Source organism: Aptenodytes patagonicus, chromosome 2, assembly GCF_965638725.1.
Source record: "Aptenodytes patagonicus chromosome 2, bAptPat1.pri.cur, whole genome shotgun sequence".
NCBI classification, from domain to species: Eukaryota; Metazoa; Chordata; class Aves; order Sphenisciformes; family Spheniscidae; genus Aptenodytes; species Aptenodytes patagonicus.
The window spans coordinates 101,284,513-101,303,315 of NC_134950.1; the positions used below are offsets into that span (position 1 = coordinate 101,284,513).

Below are 18,803 nucleotides of genomic sequence, written 5' to 3' on the forward strand. Positions count from 1 at the left end.
CTCACTGGATCTGTGCATTTATCTGAATTTCTGAATCCATGTACATTTTTCTCTTCAATACAGTACTGAAATACACAGATAAGTATTTTAAAACAGACTTTTGTTTGCTTTTGACCTACTCCCTAATCATTTCTTTTAATGACACGTTTTTCAATGTTATGAGAGACAGTGAACATTCATATTATAATCATCATCACCCTGCCACTTGTGAGCCGATCTTACTATCGTATACATCTCTCGGTCATTAATTTTCCAGGCTGAGTAGTCCTCTTATATTTAATGCAGAGGCTAATTCATACCTTTAATCATTAATCTCTGCTGTACTTTTTCTAGTTCCTCTGTATTCCTTTTGCAATTAGGGACTCAGAATTGCACGAGTATTCAAGCCATGGCCATACCAAGAGCCTACGCAGTGCCATAGCAATGTTTCTGCTTTGTTCTCTAGTCTCTCCTTGCAATTCCTAACATTCAAGATATTTTTTTAAACCTCTCCGGAGCACTTGGCTCGCAGCTCCATAGGAATCCAAAGACCTCTTTTCTCAGTAGCAAGAGCTCGTTCAGAGTCCATCGCTGTGTCTGTCAAATTAGGATTAATTTTTGCTCCCGAGTCATTTAAGATTTATCAACCCATTTTCTCACTCAGATCACTCGGTATCATGAAATCTTTCTGTAACGCCTCATAGCTTTAAGTTTTGCTGTCATTACCATTAATATCCTCAGTATAAAGGATTTGTTTTGCTATTCACTTCCCTTTCTAGGTTATTTACGGATACGTTGAACTGTACTGGTCTTAGTACAAATTCCTGAGGAACACAGAAAGAGACCTCCCTCCATGATAAAATCTGACCATTTGCTCCCATCCTCTGCTTCTCTTTAAATCAGTTTTTGGTGCGTGAACTTTCCCCCTCAACCCACGGCAGGTTAATTTCTTTAAGAGCCTTTTCTGAGGGACCTCGGCAAAAGTCTCCCAGAAATACTCACAGACTCTGTCAGCTGGATCTTTTTGGCCATACGTCCTTCCAAAAGTTTCAAGGCCTGGGGGCCGTGACCTCGCTGCAAAGGCCATGTTGATTAGCTCAGTCTCATTGTTTTCTACATTTATTTTTTCTTTTGGCCTTTAGCAAGTTGTTCTTCGAAGTCTCTTTTTGGTCTGCATTTGTGTGTATTTGCATGCATCTTGCTAGAGTGGTTGTTTTATTTGCATTTTCATCTTCTGGACACAAAAAGGATTTTTTGGTCTCATTTCAAACAGACTCCTTTCTCCTGGTGTTTAGCCATGCAAAGTTTAATGCCTTTTGAAGTATTTTTTTTGCTAGACAACATGCATGTGTTGTCAGCCTCTAACATGGCATCTTTAAACAATTTCTGTGCTGCATGCAAACACTTAACCCTTCTTTCTGCATTCTCAATTTAACAAGCTTCCTTGGTGTTATGCGAGGCCATCTTTTGAAATGAAACACCACAGTAGTGGATATTTGCGTTTTACCGCTCTTTCAAGTTTCTTAATCTCTGCTCACCATCACAGCGCAGCTGTTTGATAGGCTCCACCTATTGCTGAGAAGTGAGACGACAGTTTCTTCTTGTGTGGATTTCCTGACTAGCTGCTCCCTGAAGCCATTTCGGTTCTGGCATCACACACCAACACAACCACTATCCTAGCTAGGGGGAGGAGACCAGCATTGCCCATTATCATCATATGTCCTGTCCTCGCAGCTTCTCTCATCTCTTTTAGTGTAACACAGGCTACGTCTACACACCATCCAGTATGGCGAAGCAGGAGTAGATGTGCAGTGTGATACAGTTGATGCTGAGGACCCACAGGACGTGTGCGTGTAAAGCCGATGGCTTTACTTCAGAGCAGTCCAGCCTGGTCCTGTGGCCACACCACCACCAGTGTTTGGAGAACATCAGGTGCACTTCTGGAGCGCCTCTTCCCATTTGGTTTCGTCTCAAAGCAACCCAGTCTGCTTAGCCTAAGACAGCTCTGTGATAAGAACCAAGGAATGGTAACTGTGCGGCATTTTAAAGGCACGTTCCTCACCCAAATTAAAACTTGGGGGGGGGGGGGATACATATAAAGTCCCTGCCAGCATCTTGGCTGGACAGTCAGGAGCACAGTGCTAATACCATGCTTTTCCTCTTTAGGATGGGAAGATCAGTGCACAGGGATTCTGTCACTGGTGGCAGTTAAACCTGGCTTATTTGATTGTAAGCTCTTTTCTGTGTGCAGTAACACTGCTCCAACTGGATGACTAACTCCATCTTTCCTATGTACTTCTTCCTCTTGTATTACGGTACCGGCTGAGTCTCTTCTTTCCACCAAGTTTCCGGTTGGCCCTATACCAGCAAAGCCCTCCTTTAAAACCAGACATCCCTTCTTATTTCCAAACCTCTAGACCAGAGTGCATTCATTTAGTCCAATATTCAGTTCTCCTGTTTCCTAAATGAGTTTTACTGACTTTGCCCAATGCCTTATTTGAGGATACGGAGTTACCCCTTTGCCATTCCAAACACAAACTCTTCCACCACACATGTAAACCTTCTCCTCATCCTTAGTTTAAAATTTCAAGAGCTCTTAGGGTGTTTTGCAAAAGCCAGCAACCTGGTTCCACGTGTGGTTTAGGTGAAACCAGGCTTTATACAAACGAACGCCTTTATTCCAACAATTATCCCCACTCCTTATAAACTGAAATCAATACAATTTCAGATGCAGAATTTCATTTTTCCATATATTAAAGGAGATTGAGCAGTTATTCAATACATGAAATGAAACAACATTGTTTAGTAATATAAAGAGAGTCACTATAAAAAAATCAGGTCACAGTATCACAGAATGAAAACAAAATTAATGTATCAAACAGCTGAAAACTGTCAATATTGCTGTTGAGAACGGACAGACAGGAAGGTACAGTTGTTTGTCAGAGAGTTCATTAACAGTCCAAAAGGGGAATCTTGCTCCTTACACAGAACTTCTCACAACCTCTGAAAAGCACAATCCCAGCCAGCCTTTGAAAATGGCAAAGTGCCTTGTCAAAGTGAAGGAACCAAGGAAGACTTTCCAAAATTTAAGGGAGTTAAGAACATAGGATAGTTTGAGGAAAGAAGAGGGGGAAGGGAAAAAAAGAAGGAAAATAACACTGCAGTAGGTGTTTCCAGAGTTATTTTGATATAAACGCATATCTGTGGTTCTTGTAAAGTTTGTGAGAGCTGTGACTTCACTTTCCAAGGTAGGTTATCACAGATTGGAAACTGTTGGATTTTCAGTCAGCTTATATTTACCCAGTGCAAAGCTCTTAAAAATTAATCAAAAGAAACTGTTCTTCAGAATTTGAGGCACCAAGAAGAGCTTTTTAATTGCTGCATAGTGATTTCTGTCTCTTACAGGAGTGGCATTTTCACAATATTGAACAAGTGTTCAGTAGAGCAATAAATACAGCATATGGAGTTAATATAATTGTGTACCTTCAGACAGAAAAGGTTAGCTCAGGAATCTTACTCCTTACCTACATATATATACAATTCTCACCTTCCCCCAAAATAAATCTGTAATAAAATAACCTTTTATTTCAAACTGAGTTAATATACAGTTAGTATAACCAGGCTGGAAGAATTCCATTAACCCTAAAGAACCAAAACCTAACTGTGGACGTACTACATTTAATTACTTACTAACCACTTGGTCTGAAGTTGTACATGGTAATTTACTAGTGGCTTAGCTATAAAACATTACCAAAATAGCATCTGTAACCCATAGTGTATTTGAGGAGGTTGGGAACACAATTAGTGACATATATTCTTTGCCCAAGAACAGAGAACTGTAGCCAAAATCATGATGACTAGGCAATTCACCTGTTTGTTTCTGCAGACAATCTTCCTCAGTTGTGTGAAAAGGGAATGGGAAGTTTGTTTTATTTACAGCTTAGTATCATATGGGCTGGTCAGTGAACCTAAGGATTTTCAAGTCGATTAAAATTGAAATTGCCCTGATCAACAGCTTTTCCTGAATGAAGGGGCAGAGAAAGACAAGCAATACAGCTGCGAGTATTAATTGACTCTGCCTATCATAGGAGCTAACAAGCACAGTTATTCAGATATTTGCACCTGAGATTCTAATGGTTCTAGAAAACATCACTTAAAAAAAAATTAGTAAGCATAATACAATATATTATCATTAGCTCTGAAGGGATTTTTGAAAAGCTTCCTCACAAACTGGTCTGCAGGCAGAACAATCTTCTGAATTTTTCAAATATACAGAAGTTTTTAGCTATCAGTTATTCTTCTGTTGCTTTTCTGAAAACACTGCATCATCCTATGCCTTGCAGAACTTTTTTCCTTTTTTTATTTAATAGTCCACAAAAATAGACGTACTTGTACTAGTCTCACAATACTGGAATGTCTGGTTTGCTGTCGGTTTAGATGGCAGGGCCGTGAATCCACTTTAACTCCTTTTCTCAACTTACCTTGGCTGTTTTAAACCCCATACTTGTCCACTGGGTGGTAGCAAAGTGCACTGTTTCAGAAACACTATAGCCACAACACACTTTAGACACAAAGGATCCAGGAAAACAGACAACAAACTGCCCGCTCTGCTGTACAGTACGGTGCACCCTGATCCCCTCCTTACACAAGATTTCTGGGGAGATCTAGAAAGACATAAAAGCAAAACAAAAGAGAAAAAAATAAAAAAAAAAATCAGAACTTTCTTCTATGGTTAGATCCCCTTCCTTGCTGGGTACTGCCACATGCTACTTGTTGCGGAGAAAAGCTGTGCTCTGCTAACAGCTCAGCTCTGTTCGCTTTCCCTCTTCCCTTCTGCACATGCTTAAGCTTAGGTGTTTGGAGTGAAAATTACAGAAGTGGCTCTTTTGAAACCAACAGTTTAAACTTTCACTTGCCAAACAATCTCAAACACAAAAGCCTCAAAACAATACTATCTACTACTACAGAAAGTAACGCAGGCCATTCGGTTTTCCATCTAGACCTTTTCAGCCTTGGCATTGAATCCACCTTGCTACTGCACTTCTGTTAGAGATGTTAACATGGACAGCCGAGGGAGTTGTTTTTGTTGTGGGCTCCCAAATTTATACTTAATGCACTAAATGGAAATTGTTATCCACAAAATAAACAAGGGAGCCAAAAATACTTTGAAATCCTTTGAAGTATTAGGCTTCTCATATCCATGATGGCATCATAAAATGTCAATCATGGCAGATTAACTGATTACAAAACACTCCCTTTGTGAGGTTAAATACGTTATGGACAATATTAAAAATGGACATTTATTGCACTGTTACATTTATTTTTATGTCAACATTTTAATATGTGAGCCTTGTTAGAAAAATGCCATGTGGGTAAACAATGCAAGTGGAAAGTAGCCAGATTTTAACAACCACCTCTGCATCAACTGTAGTGTAAGACAAAATCAAAATAAATCCCCAAACAACCAGCCTTCTGATTAGCCTTGGGTTCTCAAATGGGAATACCTCTCCCAGTGTTAACCTACCATTACATTACTTTCAAGCATTTCCAGCCCTGGAGTGCCATTGGCTTGCAGCAGGGTATGTACCACATCATCAAGTTTGTTCTCCTCCGCAGCAGGAATGCAATACCTGTTGTTTTGTCAGAGGAAAAGAGAAAGATTTACTGTGGAGTAAATAATGGTGCACAACTACACAGTAACAGGCAATTCAGACCAGGACATTGATTAAAAGAACGAACTGTGTACACAAAGCAGCCTAAGACCTCTTGCCTTGCTTACTAAACAAATCCCACATCCCTCCTCTCCCTTGCAACAAAAGAAAGACCTAAGAGCAAGCCAAAGCAGCAAGAGAGATTTAAAGCTCTGGGTATAAGCCGAGTTGCACATCCTCCTCTCCTTTAGAAGCCAAGGAAGCAGCTGTCCTCTCTATGCTCACTGCCAGCAGTGCTCCCTACACGGAAGTGACAAGAAATAACATAGGAGTCTCAGGTCTTAGCTTCACACATCCAGAGAACTGCTATTTTGCTGGATGCAGGGAGGCAATATGGTGACAATTAGCCGCTACTCTTGCTTGCACCCTGCCAGAAGGGTAATGGCTTATATCCACCCAGGAGATACCTGTTCCCAAGATCTGGTACTTGGTACCTGACGACTACGAACCGAGCAGCGCAGCTTGGTGGGAAACACAGTGCAAATCCTGGGATTCCCAAACCTGCCTTGAGTTGCTGTCATGCTGGGCTTTATCTGTGACGTTACTTTATTTGGATTTGTTATGCTCAGGCAAATAAAAAGCATCTCCAGATTTATCATGACTTATCTCAGTTCGCTTTAAGCAATGAGACCTCAATCTGGAGCCCACCCGCGCTCATGCCAGACACACACACACAGATGTTTTTCCAGACTTGGCAACAAGAGAAGAGAAAGAATCTGGAAAGATTTTGGGGAAGAGGTGCGGTTTTCTTGTCATCCATCCAGTCTCTCCACCAATTTCATAAAGCGTTATGCTGGCCTTACAGACGTTGTCAGGATATTGGCTTATAATATGCACTATTAACTACGTATGCGTCATACGTAGTTATATCCTGCTTGATTAGTCTGTAGGAGGCTGTACTTCCTCTGATTTGAACATCTCGTTACTGTTCACTGTACTGATGATGACTTTGATTTGTCTTTGTTAATCTTCAAGCCGAGAACCAGAAGAGATGACAATATCTACTCGTACAGCTAACTGTAGCCACAATAGGGGCTCTAATGAGCTGGTTGCCCAGGTGTACATAGACTGACTCCTCACATATATATTGACAAAGATCAGGACCTTGCTAAGAAATCCTAGGGTTATAGAGAGGTGAAGTGGAAGCACCTCATCTTGACAAGGATCGAGTCCCAACAGCAATTTTAAATGCATGCTGTGTATCAAATACTTTGCAGTACCTGCACTGCTAACAGTGACAGCTGCAGAACAGCTGCGTTTGAGTATAGAGTATTACTCTAGTTACACTATAATAACAGATTTTAAATGTTGGTGAAAATATTTTAAATTCAAATCCAGAACGTGGCAGAGCCCACTCTTTTCTTTTAGAATCAGAAAATATAGCTGGAACAGCTGAAAGATTCAAGCATGCAGTCCCTCACAAGATGGGCCCAGGAAAAAGCATGGGAAGGATGTGTGAAGAGGATGGGCACCACAGAAGTGCATGTGACTATCTGACTACTGGCAGGACTGAGGCATATACTGCAATTTCACTCACTCGCAATTCTTCATGTACCTATAAAAATGGGAAGTGAGCAGCCAGCAGAGTCTTCCGAGTGTCTTGGGCAGAACAAGATTTTCTTCTTTTAATGGGCACTGAGGATCCTTCCTGAATAAAAAGGTTAGGACACTGACCTCTGCCCTGCATGAAAATTGAGTGCTCCAAGAGATTAGACAGTGACCTGAGCAATCTACAGGTAAAGAAACACCACTGATTTTAGCACCACAGGGATCTGTCCTTGGAAGAGAAGAATTCTGGATGCTGCATGGACTTGGCAAGACAGAGAAGAGCTTTGGTGCCCAGTTGCCTGCTTTGTTATCACTGAAGCAGCCACTGAACGCAATGCTGTCAGGGCTACTCCAGATATTACACCAGACATAGAGTTATTAAATTAATCTTTTCCTCAGTAAAGTTGGGTACTTTATTGCAATATTAAAAGTTGTAATGAGTTAATAATGCATATTAGCCTGACACTTCAGCCTGGCAGCCTTGCCAAAGAATAGCTTTTACAGACAAAGGAGTTTCGCTTCTTCCTTCTTACGAGTTATTCCTGCTTACCACCCATGTTTCATCAAGGCAATCACTACAAGTACACCTGAAGCTATGTACTTCTATGTATAAGTAAGCCCATCAAGAAAAAGCAAATGGCTTCTTTGGTTTCATTCTTCTTGGCTTGGAAAAACAGAAGGAGTAGCCTTTCCTAAAACTCTGGCTGCATTCAAGTCTTTTCAATCCCAAAAGGCACATGTTCTGACACGCACAGTATGAAGAGTGGCCTCAGAACTTAATTACGGGATTCCTGAACACGTTCTGTTTGGAATTTACTGTCATTTAAGACTAGATGAATGTCACAGAGAGAAACAGACTCACCTAAGGTTGAGGACAACGTAGCTTGCTTAGCAATTTGTTCTGATAGTATATTATTATAAAAGATTACAGACTCCTGATTCACAGAAGAGGGGGAAGAGCCACGAAATGCCCATGACAGAAAGTGACAGAAACTCCCAGGTCTGCAGCACAATCCAGTGTTTACCTTTACCCCTTGGTATGATCACATACATTTCTCCAACTTAAAATATTTAGAGAGAGGAGCTCCTGCTTTAATGGCTTCCTCCAAGATTCCAAATCCTTTTTTCTGGGCCATGTGCTTTCCCACTGACAGCTGGGTCAGCACCGCTGACATCAGCACCAGCTGAGAAATACGGGAGTTAAAGGTAAGGGCTGAAGTACACACTTTGCAGGTTAATGAAGTGCAGTTGACACTGCCACTGCCACCACGCGGACTCCTGGATACAAAGGGGGTCCTGCAGGCCTTCTCCCGTCACACCACATGAGGAGCCAAAGGCTTCCGTAGCTCAGGGTTCAAAAGGGGAACTGCTGAAAGGGAACCAGCTTCTCACCTTTGCAGGGGGGCACCATTTAAACAACTTTTCTTCTCCATTTATTGCATTTTCTCTGATCAAGAAACACAGTTATATTGCTTATCATTCATTGTTCTCACTGGTGATCCTCCTGGGTAGTAACACCAGTATTGCAGGAACCTGGTAGAAAGGCACACGACATGCCAGCAGCACCTGCCTCCTCTAATCCCTCCATCAGCTGTTGTACTTCCATTGCAATCTAACTCCTCATCATCTGTAGTAGTATGTACGCACCAAATTCAGGAAGGATTCACCATGTTCAAAACCATTGATAAGCTGAGTGTTAAGTCTATTTGCATGAAGTGTCTACAAAATATGAAATGTAGCTAGCAGCTAACTGGTGATGTCCACATTGAGACACTAGAATGATGTGTGTAATCATTGTAAAAATTATTATCATATTATAATGAAAAAAATTCACGAGAGAAAATACTAGGGACCTGGTAGATACAGAGTTCAAGATATTTTGTGTAAAATAAGAAAGCGGTGCCTATTTAGTCAGAGCATGGATTCAATCATTTCACAAGTGACAATATGGAGCTAGCTTGACAAGTGTCTCTCTGCCAGCCTAAGGCAAGTCTACCTGGACTAGCTGTCATTTGGCTTCCATGTCATGAAAACTTTCCGTAGATTAAACCCCATGTCAAGCAGAAACAGTTTATTGCTAGATATCTCAGAATAGAGCATGGAAGATAAAGTGAAACTTTTCTTCCAGGAAAGGGTGTTTCATCACTTAAGTTTATACTACATTTTCCCATTAAAGCTGTAATCACACACTCTGGACCTTCTAGGTGAGATTCATTCATGCAAAAGGTACTAAACAAGCTGCTGTCAACACCAGCCTACAGACAGCCACTGTGGTGAATGCGAGGAAAACAAAACAGAGGAATACCTACCAAATGCAATCAGCACCAGTGTGTAAGTAGTCAATGTATGGAAGGTGATTTTGGTCTCGAGACCAGCATGAGGTAGAAAAGACCATGCCAATATTTAGCCAAGGAATTGTCACTCCTAAAAGAAGAAGATTGAAAATGAGTTTTGAGTAACTGCAGTTTCTAATTAAAAGACAGTTTGAGAGGGCATTTCAGCTGAAAATCTTGTGCTACCCGCGAGCTGACCCTTAAGTTTTAAGTCTTCCTACCAGAGTGAATAATTCACAGAGAATAATTTAACAAATTCAGCATTTTCCACTAACAAAATATCTACCCAGCCAGTTACAGTGCCCTTGAACATATTTGTTTTCTAATAGCTGTAAAAAATTTTTATTCTTTAGAGAATTTACAAATAACCATAATTCAAGCTCAATGCCATTGATCAGAGGAGGTTGCTTCATGTTGTCAAGTGTACATGTACTTGTAAACAGGTATCCTGTTTTCCAGTTGGTTTGTTCAGGCTCAGTGCCTGCACAGGAGACTGAATTATGCTTTCAGCTAATGTTTCTACCAGTAAATTGCAATGGCACATATGCAGCTGGAGCACTCGTGACAATTCATTTAGAAAACTTGTGTGCTGCTTTGCCCAGCGCTACAGACTAGGTTTGCAAGCAAGGAAGTTGCTCGGCTCTGTCCTTCATCAGCCTGACACAAAGCAAGAACACTGATGTACTGGCAACAACAGAAAGGGATACTGCAAGTACAACTGGTTCCTCCCAGGTATATGGTCTCAACTATTCATTAATTCTTTATCTGCGCACCTGTCTTCATTCCTTTAAATGCCACCTGCTACATACAACTGTGTGTCTACCTGGTCAGCTGGTGAACAGAGGGGCCAGAAAGAGGGAGAAGACTTTGGTGACTACACCACCACATTTAGAGGACACTTACACCTGCTGGAGACATAGAAAAGAGACTTGCTTACCAGGCACAGCACCAAGATGTCGCAGGATGGATCCTGTATTATTAGGAAGGACTGTGAGGTTCCACCCATGCCTGTTCAAGGGGTGACACACAGAGGCAGACACATGTCAGTGCACGTTCCCAGTGCCAACATCCCCAGTGCCAAGCCGCCCTGCCGGCCTCGCGCCTCTACCTCCACTCAGCACAATGGGGCAGCTGGCATGAGTCGACAAAGTGGGTGGATTTGGTGTTCTTACCTTGAAAATGGTTCAGATTTTCCCACGGGAAAGCCGCTCCCATGGGTGTTGGTATCTACTTTTCCACAATGCACTGCTACATGGCAATCTTTCTGTTCCACTATCCGCCAATATTCTTGCTGTGGTAAGAGAAAGCGGTAATGCATTTTTAATTGACTGAACAAGGTATCTCTCATTAAAATATAAACCCCAGAAATTTACAGGGCTTTCATGACCTCAACGTAATTCAACATAAAACACTGCTTAAAAATAAGAATATAAATACTTAAAAGTAACAATGAATTGGAAAGACAGAGTTTAGATCCTCTTGGCTCCTGTGCTTCAGCACATGACAGATTAAGACTTCTTTCTCTCCCTCAGTTCATCAACACCTTTATTAAAAATGTCGAAAAATTTTAAAAGGAAGAATCAGTACCATGCCTATCTAACCATTTATTTTTCTCCCACGCTAGACAGCCTTGAACTGCTTATGGTAATGCCTGAACGTCAACTATACTGAATCCCCATACTCAATCCCCTGAAATAAAAACTTTTACCACCCCTTGTGTTGGCCTCACCTCTACTTCAGCTACTGTAGGCTCCTTTGTGAAGCACATGTTCATGATGTTTCTTGCTGTTCGGTAGAAGGTTGTTAAAGAAACAGACCTACCCTGTGGAAAAAGAAAATAAAATTAAAAGTGAAAATAAAAAAACGTGCCTCCATTCCCCCTGGCCTCACTCTTTTCCCTACATGCTCAATCCCAGATGACGACAGGGGGAAAGAGGACAATGTCTCCAGAACATGTGGGGGTCTAAAGCTCATTTCTTATCTGAGGGACAATAACTCAAAAGATACAGAAATTTAATCAAATCAAATCACCAAACCAATCATCTAAAAAGCCAACTGAACGTTCACAGAAGGCCGTGTACACTGCTTTCTCCAGCACGATGCTCTGTGTTTGATAAATACAGAAGGTGGACATGGCCCAGGTTTCTATGACAGGAAAAGGACCCAGAAGGCAACCCTACATGCATTTTATGATCAAATCCAATACGTGATCAAAGGACTATGTAGCTACGCTTTTTACATAGAGAAAGAGGTAAAAAAGACAGGAAATTCACAGAAATGATCAGCATCAAACTAGTATTGTATGTGATGGAAGGGGGTCACAAAAAGTAGAGTTTACCAAGATTGCTCTAATCACCTGCTTACAATAACTAGTTATGTTCAATTCAATAAAAGCAGTTCAAATGCAAGGAACCAGGACCTGTTATTACAAGGCTGAGAAAAGTAAAACACAGTAAAATTGCCAAATGAGTGCACTCTTTCTCGGCACTGCTGCAGGAGCTGTACGAGAAGAGGATCTGACTTGGTTTTCTGCTTGAGCTATATACCTAAGTTTCTGGATACCTGCTTTCACACATACCTATAATACCAGATGCTCTGGGAAGCATCCTCTGAAGGCTTTGAAGGCAGAAGCACGAGAGCCCGCTTGCTCCTTTCAGCCCAGACATACTGGTATGCCCAGACAGGGACACCCCTATCGCTTTCTCCGCTCCAGGGCAGAAGAAACATCCTGGGAAGCTGTGAGCCACGAGAGCTGACAGGCGCCACACTAGCTGCTGTGGCCATACTGGTTTGCGAGCGTCGCTGCAGGCAGAGACTAGCATTGCTCTGCAAACGTGAAGTTGAAAATATCTTTGCCCCCTCGCCAGATCTACCGCTCCTTCCTCTAACCCCCATCGTGTCCACTGCTTGCCCATCTGAGCAACCACAGACTTAAAAACTCCACGTAAATGAACATTTTATTACTCGGACTACTACCTTTCTAGTTTTTCAATTATGAAACAGATCTGCCAAACCACCTCAGTCTTTTCTTGTGTTTAATTTATTTAAGAACTATGCCCAAGAGTAAACTAGAAACAACTATACAAGCAGCTTTTCCCCCAGAGGCCAAGTCTATCACTTTGCCATGCTTCTACGGTTGTAACATTGTCACTTTTTTAATTGAATGCAGCATAATTAGCTGTAACAAAAAAGTTCGTGAAATGCCCAGGGCCTGGGGCCCTCTGATTCCCATAAACTGCAGAGTTGGATGCTCTGCGATACAATAAGCAATTTCCTTCATCTTTTAATGCCCTCATGAATCATTTATTGAAGCAGCCTTTTACAACAAAACCTCTTGTAAAATGCAGGGCCCGCACCAACAGTTGTCACACTTGAGCATAGACTTCACCGCTCGCAAACCAACACATGCTCTGCAGAAGCTTCCTCATTTTAATTACTTGCCTCTTCCTCGCATCTTATGCAGAAAAACAAGAATAAGGACTCATCTTCCAAGTTTAACTGTGTGTTTCCATTTTTCAGATATGCAGCAAGCAAGAAAAAAGAAAGTGGAAAAACTGAACAGTTCAGCCCTTTAAAATTGCACATACCCATTTCTTCCTCTATCAAGAATTTGATATTTTTTTAGTCTCCTAAAAGTTGTAACAGAAATTAAATGGTTGAGGGGGTTTTGTTATCTGTTTTTGTTGTTTTGTTTCTGTTTTTTTTTCTAATCTGAGGGATCTCGTAAAATTTTCTAATGCCAACTCAGAAAATAATTGAAAGTGCTGTAATGCAGCATTTTAACTTGAACACAAAATTAATTGCTGAAGAGTAAAATACCCTTTTCACCGCCCTCACAAATGTCTCAACACAGTTCAACAACTGGGAGCTTCAAGCTACTGAGCAGAGTCTCTGTTGCTGCAACAATACGATAGAGGAAGGTTTAAGAGACAATATTTCCTCTCCCAATTCTTCTCCACGGCCTCTGTGGCGGCCGTGAGAGCCAACCCAGAGCATCACCACCACCACCAAGCCTGGAGGGAAGGCACGGAGAAAGACACTGCAACACTACAAAAGTTAAAGACGCTAAAGCAACCATAAAAATGAGCAAGACACAGAGATTTCACAACAGTCACAGGCGGGAAGGAGGGACTCCTGTTAAGCAGAATCCGAAAATGCCGAGTCCCCAGCTGAAGAGAGCTCAGCATGGGATTTCTGGGACAGTTTCATGTGAGGGCTGGCAAAACTTGGCGTTGGTGATTTCTTCTGCGTGGCCCTCTAACGGGTCTGCTAGTAAGGCTTCAATTTGTTCTGTATGGAAACAAATGCTGTTTTCAGTCAGCTCCAGTACAGATTTTTAAAATATTTTCAGAGCTAAAATTGGGGAAAGACGAGAAGAGTGAAAATCTTGCAGCAGATCCTTCTTTGATGACAGCAGTTTACTTCACATACTTACAAACGACGACATTGTATTAGACAGGTAGAAAAGCCACACATTTAGGAGTAAAGAAAGCAAATGCAGCAGCCTGCAGCACACACTTAAAAGCACAGCAGGCCTTGCAGCCTGGAAAGGAGCAACGCTGAAAATAATTTGGGAGCCCTGGCAGGAAGTCAGCCAAACACAAAGGAGACTTACTCTAACCTTGACATGCGATATGGTGGTAACTGCTCCTGGAAGACTGGATGTCTCTTTCTAAAAACATCTTCCAGCTCAAGCACGTGCTGACTGCAGAAATTACTGCGCAAAATCCTAAATGTATGGCCTCTTCATGGTCTGAAGCATCAACTTTATGGCCTAAACTGGACTACAGCCATATGATTATGATGTTCTCCTCCAGCCCACAATCTATTGACCTGGACATTTATCAAAGGGGTGGGGTTTTTTTTTTATTTTGTGTGTGTTTTTTATTTTTAATTAGAATTAGCAATGTGCTTTAGAAAGGAACCATTACAATCCCATCATCTGCGGAAACTGTAATATGAGGACATGTTCTGTTAAACAAATTTCAGATTTTCTCAGAAACACGTCAATAGGTAAAGAACACTCCCCCCTCCACAGATACATGCACAGAAGGATACCATTATTCAAGAAAAACAGAGAATGCAAGATTAAAAGGCTTGTTTCATAAAATGCCATGAAGTACCCTCTGCTTAAATCCATAAGCCAGCACCACCTCACCTCAGTCTTATTAAAAAGCCTAGTGATGAACTATAGTCATTTTACAAGTCCTGTGGGTTACTCTGGTGCATCAAGATTGTTGCATAATTTCTTATTTCTATGCCTTGAGGCTTGCTTTAAGTGACATAACCAGTTCTCATGCATCAGTTCTTCTGCAGGGCTTTCCCCCAGGTGCTCTGAAAATGAAGCTACATGCCTCTCTCTGCACTCAGACTGACCAGGCGTCCCACAGGGTGCTCCACAGCAGGGATCTCTCCAGAAACCCACCACAGATTTGCTTCCCCCTGATTTCTCCCCAGTCCATCACCTGTGACAGCAGTCCCCAGTCTCTGCGCCGCAGATGAGTGTGGGATGGGATTCAAATGGGCAAGCCCCAGTGTCCGGGAAGCTGCCGGCACCACAGCGGACAACCCGAGGCATTGCCTGAGCGGCTCCATGTGCTGCAGCTGCTTTGGTGGGTGGGGAGAGCACTGGCCCGCAGGCTCAGCGATGCTTGTCTCTAACAGCTTCTATGCTCAGAACAAAAGTATTTCTACCAGGTATTGTTGGACTCATACAGGGTACTGCCAGCGCTTTTTGGGCAGCAGCAGCAATTTGGGGGCTCTCAGCCTTTTGGGGTAAAGGCTGGGGCTCAGCAGACTCAGGCTGGTTATACTAGCTGTGCTTTTGCTTGCTTGCCTTTTTTTATTTTCTAAGTCTGATTAGCATATTTACACAAATCCCAATCTTGCTTTTTGAGTTACTTTGTATCTTCTAAACTTCAACTTGGGACTTGCATTGGAAAAGAAGATGGAGGCATTTCCCCACTAAGTTTGAGGCTGTTCATGCAGCAGTCAGGGTAAGTTGTATCAAATTTTTCATTCAACTTCATTAAGCACAGGATATTAAGCACAGAAATGCAGCTTCACTATTCACAAATGCTGCTGTCATTAGATAAGCTTCTCTCCAACAGCAGCATGGCAAAGAGATTGCTTTTCAAAAGCGGGATTGAGGCCGGAGTCCCCGAGTAAAAGAATTTTTGGGCTGACAAATCATAACAGGCTGCAAAAGAAAGCTGAAGCAAGCTTTTAAAGCTCAAGTCATGAGCTCATGCAGTCCCTAAATAGCTTAACAATAAGCCACTTCGGGCTATCTGGCTTCATTTCCTGGTGATGGAAGCAAGATTGGAAGGGGAAGAACAGCGTATTCCTTTACTGGGCACAGACACTCAACGCTAGATTTCTCTCAGAGCACAGCTACACAATTCAATGCAACTCAAAATTGCACTGCGAGTTGCAGTGCCAAGTCCGGCTCCAGAGTAGGAGACTGACAAATAAAATACAGTGAAAGAGTCAGCATTCCTTCGTAAATGGATGTACTTGATATGTGGAGAACTAAGCGTCCATGTGACTGTTAGTGCTGAGCAAAATCTGGCATCATGGATGAAAATATTGTTTGCATTTCAATTTGCCCTTTCTAAATGTAGTAGTATTTCTAGCGATGTTAGTTTTGATGCGGAGCATTACTTCGCTCAACAAGAGACTTGCAAGAAGCAGGAATGAGAAAGCAGAACATTACTTTAAATGTCACTAGAAAATGAAAATAAAAACTGTGTCTGCAAGGATAATTGGGCAGAGCTATTCAGGGAACCTCTCACAAGGAGATGAAGTGGGGCAGAGCCCAGTGCATCTCGTTATGACAGTAACACCTTCCAGCTTTTCCAGACATCCCGCGAGAGCCAGGCAGATCAGGATAAAGCCACCAGACCACCTGGCTGTGATAGCTGCTGGCTGCGCTGCTGCCTTGGGGGTGGCACTGCCGCCCACTGGCTCCCCGCAGCCTGCTGGGTTTGCACCCAGATGCCACCCAGACGACACCATCATCAGTTCTGTAAAACAAAATCGGCAGAGCCTGCCTTGTTACCTTGTATATACACTTGTGTAAGTCGCTAAGAACTCCCTCCTCCTCCTCCTCGTCCTCCTTCGTGGTCTCCTTTTCCTGAGCGAAGAGCCGCCGCCTGCCTGTCTTCAGTGGGACGTCGACTTCTTTTAACTTGTTGCGGAAGCCATTTTTGTGAACCACGCCGTTGATGAGTCCATTTTTGGGCTCAAACCGGGGCAAGGAATGGAACTTGTAGGCATTCTCCGAATGTCCCTCCAAAGGTCCTTTCCTCTTCTCCAAGATTTCCTTTTCCAGCAAGACCTCCTTCTCCAGTTTCTTGTGCTCCTCGGGGGAGAGGGAGTCATAGGAGAGCAAGTACTGGCAGTAGGCTTCTTGCAGCTTGGCCAGCCTGTCCTGTGCAGTTTTGGGGATGCGCAGCATGTCTGCCAGCTTGTTCCATTTCTTGAGGTCAGTCACTTGCTGCATCCCCCCCATCTCATTGATCAGCTGGACGAAGCAGGCCAGGTCGAGCTCGCAGCCTCCTGGGGTTCGTGCGTGCCAGGCAGCAGAGGAGGGGGAAAGGGAAACACAGGAGCAGGTTAGGAAAGCTGTGGGCGGCTTGTGTCAAGCGTGCTACCAGGCTGGGCACGTACGGGATGTGCCACCCGTACAGCTCTGGGCACTGGAGCAGGATTGTCCCTATCTCGTACGCCTCCTGCTAAAGACAGACTTGCCACTGTTTTGCTAGCTTAATTCATTCAGCAGATTATATTTTGCTATTTGCAATAGCCTTCCCTATGGTTAAATTTGCTCTCCTCCTTGACTTTCATTCCCTTCCCTTCTCAGAGCACCCCCAGCTATCTCCTGACATGCATCTTTCCCCTGGTCATTACCCAGTGGTCAGGGAGACGAGAGTTGCCCAGTTCTTTAAGAAGCCCGCACAATCCTGCCCTCCCCTCGCCTGCCACCAGTCCCATGTCTGATTTATACCAGGAAGAAGCAAAACAAGTGTCAAGATGGGTACTGGCAATCAAAAAGACAAGTACCTATCCTTTCTGCAGGTGAAACATCGATTATCTAATGTCTGCACAACACTTCAAATACAGTTAGTATTTAAAAGGAGCACAGTAACATCATTAATTTCACTACAGGTAGAAAAATTCTGAAAAAAACCAAGGGAGGCAGGGGGGTTGTTTGGGGTTGGTGCCTGCAACTGCATAAAAAAGTTTCAGACACATTATTCTTCCAGTTTGAGGCCATTCATATTTTATACTCCCTTACGTTTTTGTACGTTCCAAGATGACTAACACATTTCACACTCCAGTCAAAAAATAAAAATGGACGATTATACAAACTGCAGCATAAAAAGCAGCCAAATGGATGAGAAACAACAAAAGAAACATCATAAATACTCTCAAAGCATAGAAATAAATCATCAGTAGAAAGAGTGAAGAAACAGACCAAAGACCACCTACAATTCAACAGGGCACTGCTAAAGGAAAAAAGAGAATTAATACAAAACTCACATCAACATCGCTGCCACCACATTGTCTTGCCTTCCCCTTTTTCTTTGAGAAAAGTAAAAAATCATTACACCATAGCTGTTTCAGAAGACTTAGAAATGCTATTATACAACAGAGAAGTGCAAGAAGCAGTGTTATGGTAAATATTTACTGTCGGATGCATAGCTACAGCATCTTAAGGGCCAGTTGTATCATCTTGCTTGCTAGCGCAAGCAGTATTACTTTCTTCAAACTACCTTGTGCTGCATCTCAGATGCTTCATAACTGATACCAATTTTCCTTCTTCCCTCTGCTTTCCCCTCTTCCACCACTTGTGCCAATCCAGTGAGGAGGGAGGCGCAGCAGTGTAAACCTGCGTGCAACATTTTGGGATGACAACGGTTGCGACCAAGGCAGAGCAGCACCAGAGGCTGCTTGCTCATCCTGCCCGCACAGTGCTGGGCAAAGGTGTGAAAAGAGGGGAAAGGATTTTGGCTGCAGCCAAAACCAAGGGTAAGGCTTTGAGGAGCATATGACAAGGGTGGAGGCAGGGCCATGGGGCAGCAAATTTATCCAATTTAGTAATATTTGGGGGGGTGGGTGTTTGTCAAAATGGTTAAGTCTTGAAGCTGAGAAAAGGTAAACAATGTTGGGGAAAAAAAAAAAACCAAACAAGTTTGAAGGGTTTTCTTTCTTTCCTTCTTTCCTCTTT

At 42.6% G+C, this 18,803-nt stretch overlaps 1 protein-coding gene across 1 annotated transcript in view; it reads right to left on the minus strand.

Moving 5' to 3' along the window:
• The window catches only part of JARID2 (jumonji and AT-rich interaction domain containing 2), a 234,870-nt gene that overhangs the window by 9,982 nt on the left and 206,085 nt on the right, over window positions 1-18,803 (minus strand). Inside the window, exons 8-14 of the mRNA XM_076330593.1 lie at window positions 16,632-17,131; window positions 11,301-11,393; window positions 10,744-10,862; window positions 10,509-10,579; window positions 9,548-9,662; window positions 5,504-5,609; window positions 4,461-4,643 (exon numbers count right to left, since the gene is read on the minus strand). Of these exons, the coding sequence (XP_076186708.1) occupies window positions 4,461-4,643; window positions 5,504-5,609; window positions 9,548-9,662; window positions 10,509-10,579; window positions 10,744-10,862; window positions 11,301-11,393; window positions 16,632-17,131 (1,187 nt within the window). The remainder of the gene's footprint in view (window positions 1-4,460; window positions 4,644-5,503; window positions 5,610-9,547; window positions 9,663-10,508; window positions 10,580-10,743; window positions 10,863-11,300; window positions 11,394-16,631; window positions 17,132-18,803) is intronic.